This window comes from Mus pahari, chromosome 16 (genome assembly GCF_900095145.1).
Source record: "Mus pahari chromosome 16, PAHARI_EIJ_v1.1, whole genome shotgun sequence".
Taxonomy (NCBI): Eukaryota; Metazoa; Chordata; class Mammalia; order Rodentia; family Muridae; genus Mus; species Mus pahari.
In genome coordinates, this window is record NC_034605.1 from 60,902,651 (window position 1) to 60,913,450 (window position 10,800).

The window sequence follows — 10,800 nt, forward strand, 5'->3', positions numbered from 1 at the left end:
CCTGACCTGGATCCTCAATGGAATTATAATTTTGCAGGTGGTACTCTAGCCAGGAATAGGTTTGTTACATGTCTTTTGGCGGGTCTGAGAAAAGCANCTTTAAAGCCGGTAAATTTTGAAAAACTTCAAGAGGTTATTCAAGATAAACAGGAAAATCCATGTTAGTTTTTAGAACGTGTTAAAGGTGCTTTATTGCAGTATACCAATGTGGACCCTGAGAACCCAGAGGGTAAACAGCTCTTAATGACTCACTTCTTTTCCCAGAGCTACCCTGACATATAAGCTAAATTGGAGACTCTACAGGCAGAAGTCCTGGCGCTGGCCTTCAAAGTGTACCATGGGAGAGATGAGAGGGTTCGCAAGCAGAAGTACAATATGCTGGCAAAGGCTGTCCGACCAGCCCCAGCTGCCACCCCAGCTCATGGTCCTCTACCCAGAGACCACCAGGCACCTGTTATGGGTGTGGTCGACAAGGTCATTGAGTCAAAGCTTGCTCTAATCCTTGCAAGCCAAGGGGGCCATGCCCTAGGTGCCATCAAGAGGGACATTGGGCNGTTGATTGCCCCCATGTTACACAAAACAGGGGGGCATCACTCCCAGATAATCCTCCAACTGATCTCCTAGGCTTGGCTATGGCCGACTGGCGAGGCCCAGGCTCCTCTGACCCGACCACTGAGAGCTTAGGGTAGACATCGTGGTCTGTGGGCGGCCCATCTCTTTCCTCTTGGATATTGGAGCCACTTACTCGCTCCTAACAGAGTTTTGGGGGCCCACATCTCCCTCTCGTTTTCTATTGTCAGGGTAGGAGGACAACCTTATTTCCCATATCAGACCCCACCACTTAATTGCATTTTTAGGNGTGTACCTCTCACCCATTCCTTTTTGGTAGTGCCCACATGTCCTGTCCCCTTATTGGGAAGAGATCTCCTATCTAGGCTGGGAGCCTCTATCTCTTTGCTCCCCATGTTCGCCTGAACTCGAGCTCACCAGCGGTTCCTCGGCTCCTCCTTTTAGGCAGCCAACCTACTAACAATACCATGTCATTCCCTTTACCAGCCTCACAGGTAGACCCCCAAGTCTGGGACATCCAGAACCCCTCTGCTGCTAAACACCATTCGCCTATTGTCATCCAATTGCGGGACCCTACCAGGTATATTACCCAGGCTCAATGCCCTCTCTCTCCAGGGCTTCAGGGGGCTCAAGCTGATCATCTCTGACCTGTTGAGAAAGAAACTCCTTCGCCCTACCTCTTCTCCCTTTAACACCCCTATACTGGCAGTAAAAAAACCCAATGGTGCCTATTGTCTAGGCCAGGATCTCAGACTATTAACTCTGCAGTGGTGCCTCTTCACCCGGTTGTGGCTAACCTCTACATACTTCTTTCTACTATCCCCTCAAGTACGTCCCACTTCTCAGTTCTAGACCTTAAGGATGCGTTTTTCTCTATTCCTCTAGATGTCCAGTCACAAAACATATTTGCTTTTACCTGGACAGATCCTGATACCCACCTTTTTACCCAACTGACCCGGACTGTCTTACCTCAGGGATTCTGGGATAGCCCCCACCTGTTTGGGCAGCCCTTGGCTTCTGCCCTATTGTCCCTGTCTTTTCCTAAATCTAAGATCATACTTTATGTAGATGATGTCCTTCTCTGTAGCCCCATCTCACCAGCCCCTCTTCTTTTATAATAACAAGAAGGGAGGAATGTTAGCACCAGGATGCTCCAAGCCCTGCCTAACCATGTGACCCTTGACCGGCATTGCCAGGACAACGACCTTCAATCCCACAATCCACTTGGCTCAGTTCCCGCCCTAACTGGTGTGACATCATTTTCTGTATAAAATAGGAAGCCAACCTCTCTCCCTCTCCCCCTCTCCCTCTCCTCCTCTCTCCCCTTCTACCCGCTTCGCTGCTCCCCTATTCCCACATAATAAACCTCTCCCACGTGGAACANCTTGGCCTGGTCTGCTGCTTGGTTTATCCGCTCAAAATATAAAAGTATCTTCACTTACCATGAGTCTTCATTAACTGCTCTGTGCTACAGAAAGCATCTTTGATCAAGACTGAGAACAGCACCATATCATTCAGAAAATAAAAGTGCTTATGAGCGCCCTAGCCATGGGTCTTCGACAAGGTCCACAGTACTAGGTGTAGCTGTCTTTGGTTACTTTGTGGGTTCTTCTTACTTCCACCCTTCTCCACCCTTTCACCCCCCCCCACCAGATAGGAGTGGGGAAAAAAAAGGATAGAGGGAGAGAGAAGAGATCCCTGAATAAAGCCAGGTGTCAGAAAGCAGAGGCATTATCACTAGACTGCTTCCTGCTGGTTAGGGGCATCGAGTCCCTTGGGCTAAGTTGGATCTTTGGGGTTAGGATATCTAATTTGCTCTTCTTGTTTTTTCTTGCACTTAATTACTTAATAAACTATGACAACAACCCACCCACCTCTCAGTCCTAGCATTTGTACATCCTCCACAAAGTTCCCAGAATTCCAAACATTACACAACCACAGAAACTAGCTGCAGCTGGCAAAACCTCACCTCTGCTAGAGCACGAGGCAAATCACAGTCAGCTGCTGAGGACAGTCTGAAGGAGTCCCACACCCCACACCTGGGATTGAAACAAAAACAAATTCCAGTATTCCCTGTGTTTTTTCAAAGAAACCAAAACTCCAAAATTGTCACTACAAGTAGGCATGAATTCCCTCCTGTGGAATGGATCTCAGAGCCAATCAGAAACAAATTGGTAACCCCTATAACAGCTGTGCCAATGTTATTTCAGTAAGCCCTGTAGAGAGCTTTTGGGGGCAGCTTGGCAGGAATCTGACTTTGGGTCAGAACAAGGAAGCGAAAGAAGAAATCTAATTTTAGGCTAGAACAGGGAAGTAAGTTCAGGCAAGAATCTAATTTTAGACTAGAACAAAGAAGTAGGCTTCAGGCATGAATCTGACTTTGGGCTAGAACAGGGAAGTAGGCTTCAGGCATGAATCTGACTTTGGGCTAGAACAGGGAAGTAGGCTCAGATACCTTGGTCATCCTGATAAGCCCTTAGAATCAGAGATCACTCGAGTGATCACAGGACTTTGTTGTCTTGTTTGTTCCTCAACCTAGAATGGACCTTATTACTTGCATGTAATTAAAGTGGTATAAAAGCAGATTGGGGGAAAAATAAACCTGCCACAGCCGCAGAACTGGCTGGGGTCATGCTACAATGCTAATTGTCTGTTTTTCTTTTTAATCCTCAATCCTGTGCTGGAGAACCTGTTGACTGACCGAGCTGTTTTGCTTGACAACTTGATATTGTAGTTTGCAAGCTGGGAAGCTGGGAAGTACCATTTCTGACTTCCCCTACACCCTGAATTGCCGACAAAGCAACTTCTAGCACGATAAAGGTCTGACAGCATCAAGGAAGCCTCCTGCTTGCTTCCAACATGGCTTCTCAGTGCTCTGCAACCAAGATGTGTGATTGTCATCCACAAAAGGAGGGTCTTACCATCCAGTTCTGGTGGGCAAGCAGGTGCGACTGCTAGCTAACAACTCCTGGAGACATATCTCACTCATAACCAGAACTGGGATTTTTGTTTAGTAACCTGGGGCTTCTGGAATGGGAAGCAGAACTTAAAAAAAATTATTTGACAATTTCCTATGTGTATATAATGTATTCTTCTCTCTCCATTCTCTCTTGCCCCTCCCATCACTATCTGTCCTTCCCCACACTCTTGACTTTGGCATTGTTCATGACCCATGTAGTTTACCCATGTAAACTACATGGGTCATGAACAATGTGATGACTGGATTGAAACTCTTTTGGTCATCCATGTGTAAGCAAAAGGCAATGAGTCTATCAGTAACAAATACTTCATCTGTGGAGGGTGGGACCCCTGGGCTCCTCCTCCCTCCACAGCTGACTCTGTTTGCTGCTTCCTATGCAGATCCAGTGGAGGTATCTACAGCTGCTTTGAGTTTGTGATTGCAATGGCTGTGCCTTGTCCAGAAGGTAACAGCTTGCGGCCCTTCTGCCTATCTTTTCTCAGTCTTTCTACCCAGTCTTGTCCTATGTTCCCTGAGCCCCAGAGAGAATTATCTGTGTCTTGTTCAGGACCGGACTGTATCTGTCACTCGCTCTTAACCCTATGAGTCTGCATTCATCACCAGTCACTGGGAAGCTTTGCTTTTTATTTATTTATTTAATTTATTTTTTCGAGACAGGGTTTCTCTGTATAGACCTGGCTGTCCTGGAGCTCACTTTGTAGACCAGGCTGGCCTCGAACTCAGAAATCTGCCTGCCTCTGCTTCCCGAGTGCTGGGATTAAAGGCTTGCGCCACCACTCCCGGCAGAAAAAGCTTTTTAATTAAGACTGAGAATAGCATTTGCCCACGGGTATAAACATAAATCTTTATAAGGCAGTTCCATGCTATGTCCATTTGCCAAGCTCTGTGACTCAGTTCCCTCCTAGGGCCTATAATTCCTTCCACCATGGCTTTTGAAGTAGGTTTAGAATGCTAAGGCACAGTCTCTCTCCTGGTCTACAAATCTAATCAGGGAGCTGCTAGATTCCCTCCTAACAGTAGTGCACTATTCCACTTTAACACCATTGTGGGGGTGTGGGATGCACCCCAGCACACACGAGAACAGAGGGCAATAACCCCGTCTTACTGTTCTTCTCCTTTTCATTGTATACATTAACTGTGCATGGCATTAAGTAAGAACATTTTCATACGATTATATACTGTACTTGGAGCACTCCCCACCTTAGCTCTCTATCTCCCTGTTTCTCCTCTGTTTTCCTGTGAACCACCTTTGTTCCAGACATTCCTCATTCTCCACTCAGGTCACACGTACATGGTTTTATACATCTATCTAAATTCCAGGAACAAACAAGGGGAACATACAGTGTCTGCCATTCTGAGGCTGGCTTAATTGATATGATTGTACCTGGTTGCATCCATTTTGCCGAAGACCATGTAACTTCATCCTTTGTGGCTGAGCACACACATCTCACATCCTCGACTGTTGGGCACCTAGGTTGGCTCTGTAGTTGGACTCTGTGACTGGTGCTATATTAAGCATTGATTCTCAGGGAGCTCTGTGAGAAACCGACTTGGGGTGCAGTGGGTCAAATGTAGATGACTCTCTTCAGGTTTCTGACCCCCCTGCCCCACCCCTACCATTATTTCCATGGTGTCTGCACTGGTTCACCTCTCCAGCCGCTGCGTGTAAGGCTTCCTTTGTCCACATCCTCACCAGCATTTTTTTAAATAGAGTTTTTCTTGTTTGAGAATCTCACGCTACATTAGCATCATTTATACCCCTGCCCCCCCCCCCCCCCCAGTTCTCCCCTCTTGGTTTTGTTTTCTTAAAGACTGCGGTAATGGCTGGTGGTGAAATGGAAATTCTATTTGATTTTTTTTTTTTTTTACATTTAACAATTAGTTTTAATTATGTATATTCCTTTTAGGCTCTGCCCAACAGTTACCTGGCTGGCTTGCTATAAAAGAGACTGGCCTTTCCTTGCTCTCTCTGCCCCTTCTCTCTGACTCTCTTCTCTCCCTAACCCCTTTTCTCCCTCTCTCCCCTTTCCCTCCTCCCTCTCACCCCCCCACCTGTCTCTACTCCCTTCTCAACTCCCTTTCCCATGCCCTAAATAAACTCTTCTATACTATGCCCATTGATTTTTGAGTTCTGTGAATATTCTGTAAGTGTCCATGTTTTACCAAAGAATGATACCCCAACTCGTTGAACTTCCATCATAGTATGCAAAAGCAAAGAGTGTTTTACTTATTTATTTATTTATTTTTGGTTTTTCGAGACAGGGTTTCTCTGTATAGCCCTGGCTGTCCTGAACTCACTTTGTAGACCAGGCTGGCCTCGAACTCAGAAATCCGCCTGCCTCTGCCTCCCGAGTGCTGGGATTAAAGGCGTGCGCTTCAAAGAGTGTTTTATTCTGCACAAGTCCAACATGCTGGGGTCTACCATCTTCTAAGATGGAGACACCCAAGTGAGTTCGCAGGCCCAATTTAAAGTGCATTAGGGAAATTCCAGGGTACATGACCATTATCTTAATCTGTTGGCTTTATCTCTAAGGACATTCCAGAACCATTACTGGGGCATGGGGGGTGGGGGGAGGCTGGAAACTGTTGCTGAACCATTGCCCTTGCCACAGGCCAGGTGTCTGTCGGGCAACTTCTGATGGCAGGGCAGTTTCTGATTAGCTGCCTGAAGCCTGGATTTTAATTTATTTTTTGTTGTTATTATTTTGTTTGTTTGTTTCAGTAATTGAGTTGCCTGGGCTTGCCTGGATTTGCCCAGTTCTTGGAAACAGAGATTTAGGTTGAGTCTCCTGAGCTGCCTATTTGAAACTTGTCATAGAGTCAGCCTACCTTGTTTCAATTCTAGATAGTAATCCTGTAAGGCAAACAAACCAATACATTCACTAGGCTGTCTCCTCTAAAAGCTGTTTCCTTTTCTGTGACGGTCCTAGTGCAGGAGGTAGATACCAGTGGTTGATCTTATTCCCCAAACTGAAATACCGTTCAGAAGGTCCTTGCCTACGATTCTGTCTTGAAGTACTCGTTTTTTTCCTAAAACGATTTCAGCTTCAGCGCTTACATTCTTTCTGAAGCATTTGGAATTGACTTATTTTAGGCAGGGTTAGAGGGAGGGATCTAGTTTTGTTCCACTGAGGCCATCCAGTTTTCTCAGCAATGTCTGGGAAATAGGCTGTCCTTTCTTTAATGTGTATTTCAGCATTGTTCTCAAAAATCAGGTGCTGTCACTTGTGGGCTGATGTCCAGGTCCTCCATTTTACTCCACTCACGGGGCATTTTGCTCTTTTGCCACTGTAGGTCTATACTACAAGAAATCAGGTAAGATACTGGCCTGCTTTCACTACCCCGGGGTCTTTTGTGCTTCCTTATGAATTTTAAAATGGTTGTTACCAGCATATAGGAAGGCTACTGATTTTTATGTTAGTTTTCTGTCCTTTTTCTCCTGTGTGCGTTCTGGGGACTGAACTCAGGCAGCAGATTTGACAGGAAGCACCCGCTGAGCCACCTCACTGGCCAACAACCTGCTTTCTCCCACTCTGCTTCTAAGTGTGTATTAATGGCACTATGGGTTTGAGATCTTGTTTTTTATCTGTGAAACTTTAACTCTCTCACTATATGCAGACCAGGCTGGCCTTGAACTGAGATCCTCCTGCCTCTGCCTCTTGCCTGCTGAGATTAGAGTTGTGCATCACCACACCTGGCCTAAATCGAGTGTCCTCTAAGGACCTGATTACAGCCGGACTCCCACATAAGCTTTTCATGGTTTTCCATCACTTGGGTAATTATGTTGACTCCGTAATTTGAAGCTCCAGATGGACTGTCAACTATCTCTGCACACTGCCTTTCTAATCGCTATCCTGTGTGAACAGCCATGCCTTAGTCAAAATGAAGGTCCCTTGGGCTGCATGTGTGACTCAGCAGTGTTTCCTGCTTACTGCTGTGTGTGTGTGTGGCCATGGTTAGAGGCCTGGCATAAAATACCTTCCAAGGCTTCTACTCTTTCGCCATACTTTATCAACTGTATTTTCCTTTTCCTGAATGCCCTCTTTATTAACTAAACACTGCTGTGACGCCTGTGCTGTGCTGCACAACAGACCAGCGCTGGCTGGGAATCCAGGGCTCTTTGTGAGGCTCATGAAACCTCATGGGAGGCAGCAGAGAGAGGTAAGCAATAATGATGGTGGTTTAGCACATTTCTATCACTGTTTTATTTCTCAAAAACTGTCAAGAAACGGAGTGAGTGAGAAGTTTCAGTGGGTAAGGGCACCTGCCATCAAGCTTGAGGGCCTGAGTCTGATACCCAGTACCCAAAGGGTGGAAGGGGAGAAGGGTGGCTCAGGGTGCTGACCTCTGCACCCATGCTGTGACATGTACCACCTCAGTAAAACACCAAAAAGGAAAGCCTATCAAGAAACAGGAATCTTGGGGCTGGAGAGATGGCCCAGTGGGCAGACCTTGGGGCTGGAGAGATTGCCCAGTGGGCGGAGCACTTGTTCTTGCAGAGGACCTGCCTCAACTGTGTTCCCAGAAGCCACAGGGCGGCTCACAACCATTCCTAACTCCAGTTTCAGGGGATCTGATGCTCTCTTCTGGCCTCCATGGGCACCAGGCACACGCGCGCACACAAACACACACACACACACACACACACACACACACACACACACACACACACACACGGTCAGTGCCCGGTTGCTCACTTCTGCTACCACACAGTGCCCCTGCCACTCAGTGATCTTCTCAAAAGTCAAAGACAGAACTTACTGAATTATAGTTGTATCTGCCTGAACAGACTAAAGCAGCTAACTAGCCTACATCCACAGCAATCAAGGGTCATGTGTTGTTCTCCCCTCTCCCAGCCTCCTCACTGTTGCTGGGCCAGCCTGCTGTTTACACAAATCTTCTAGTTCAGATTGTATTCCTTCTGTTGGGAATGCTTTTCAACAAATATTCAGGAAAACTTCTCTCTAAACATCGCCTCACATGACCTTTCTCACTATGCCGAGGAACACGTGACCCCTGTGATTACTCTGGGAGGCATGTGTAACCAGGGCTTGCTCTTGCTCTGCCCACCTGCCGTGAGGACAGCAGCCACACCTTCTGCCCTCATGCTGCTTGCTGCCCTGCAGGGGTAGGGTTAGCACACAAAGGTGCCACACTGCTCAGGAGACAGTAAAGTTCACACAGATTCGTGGAAGAGTAAATTAATTTTATTGACGATGAAAAACTAAAGTCACAAGAAGTTTGGACAGAAATAAGTTCTGCTGGTATTCTGTATTTTCTTTTAACTTTAAGCCAAAAGAACATAAAATTGTAGACTATGAGTGAACTAGTTGCTTTTAGTTCCTTCAACAAAAAACTGCAGTTTAGCAGTCGCACAGCATTAAATATACACATTTCTGCAAAAGTGTGAAAGTATTCTGTGCTGGCCTCCGAGGTCACGATCACCTACAATGGTCGGACTCGCAGTTCCTTTTCCCCTTCCTGCCTCCCTGTAAGGAGAAACAGCACATTAGTTACTGAAGATGCACCATCTCTGGGCGGTCAGTTTATGAGCACACAAAATCAAAGCATAACTATTTCCACTTGGCAGCTCTCACAGTTACTTAACAAACGAGACAGAAAGTAATAGTACTTCTATACGGATCTGTTTAGGCTGAATCAATAAGGTCACAAATAGCTCACTTCTTCAGAGCCCATTTTATCCTACATACTTTTAAAAGTACAAAACGAACAAAATAGTTTATTCTTTTCATATAATCAGCAAATTTAGTAATTCAGTTGTTTTTTGATAATTTATAATTCAAGTTCTGTATTGTTTTGTTCTTCTAAAGATTTATTTATTTTATTTATATGAGTACACTGTAGCTGTCTTCAGACACACCAGAAGGCATCAGATCCCATTACAGATGGTTGTGAACCACCATGTGGTTGTTGGGAATTGAACTCAGGACCTCTGGAAAAGCAGTCAGTGCTTTTAACAGCTGAGCCATCGCTCCAACCTCTAGTTTTATTCTTAATTAAACAGTATTAGAATTTTGAAAAAAATAATTTTATTTTCTACGTATAGGTGCTTTGCCTGCATGTATGCCTGTGTACTACTTTCATGCCTGGCTTCCAGGGACACCAAAGGAGATTGTCAGATCTTCTGGAGCTAAAGTTATAGAAAGCTGGGAGCTGCCATGTGGGTGCTGGGAACTGAACCCAGGTCCTCTGGAAGCATAATCAGTGCTCTTAACTGCTGAGCCACACACACACACACACACACACACACAAGATGCTCAGGCTGGAGTAAGGGCAAACACTCACACACACACAAGATGTTCAGGCTGGAGTAAGGGCAAACACTCACACACACACACACACACACACACACACACACACACACACACACACACGATGCTCAGGCTGGAGTAAGGGCAAACACTCACACACACACAAGATGTTCAGGCTGGAGTAAGGGTAAACACTCACACACACACAAGATGCTCAGGCTGGAGTAAGGGCAAACACTCACACACACACACAAGATGTTCAGGCTGGAGTAAGGGCAAACCTCACATACATACAAGATGTTCAGGCTGGAGTAAGGGCAAACACTCACACACACACAAGATGCTCAGGCTGGAGTAAGGGCAAACACTCACACACACACACACACACACACACACACACAAGATGTTCAGGCTGGAGTAAGGGCAAACCTCACACACACACAAGATGAAAGCCAATACTTTACAGGAGAGACTACACTAAACATGGTTCCAAGTCCTATTAGGGGTGTGGCGGGACCAGGCTTATCTGAAACCACAGCAGCTACCTTCACTTCTTTCTCCCTTTCCACACTACAGTTTCCCTTTTGGAGTCAAATACACCAGGCTTCTAAGTTAAAGAAAAACCAAAACTTCTTCAAATATATGAATGCTGTTATTTACTCCTGACCATACAGATGGCCAAAAAGATTTATTCATTTAGGAAAAAATTTGTTCTGATTTTGTAGGAAATTAAATGTGTAAATAACATTTTAAAAAGGAATTTATTTCTTGTTAGTAGGAAAAAAAGTTTAGAAAACATTCCTTTAATACCTTATGCTGAGGACTACCAGTGTGTGTCTTAAAATTCTTATCATTCTTCTCAATGATAAGAATTACCAATAAGGGCTGGTGAGATGGCTCAGTGGGTAAGAGCACCCGACTGCTCTTCCGAAGGTCTGGAGTTCAAATCCCAGCAACCACATGGTGGCTCACAACCAT

General features: G+C 45.6%; 1 protein-coding gene across 4 annotated transcripts in view; it reads right to left on the minus strand.

The window, feature by feature from the left end:
• Positions 1–8,739: 8,739 nt before the first annotated feature.
• The window catches only part of Gkap1 (G kinase anchoring protein 1), a 46,754-nt gene continuing 44,693 nt past the window's right edge, over positions 8,740–10,800 (minus strand). For all 4 annotated transcript variants that reach the window (XM_029547620.1, XM_021215734.1, XM_029547621.1 and 1 more), the window contains one exon: positions 8,740–9,039. In XM_029547620.1, the coding sequence (XP_029403480.1) occupies positions 8,992–9,039 (48 nt within the window). In that variant the 3' untranslated portion in view covers positions 8,740–8,991. The remainder of the gene's footprint in view (positions 9,040–10,800) is intronic.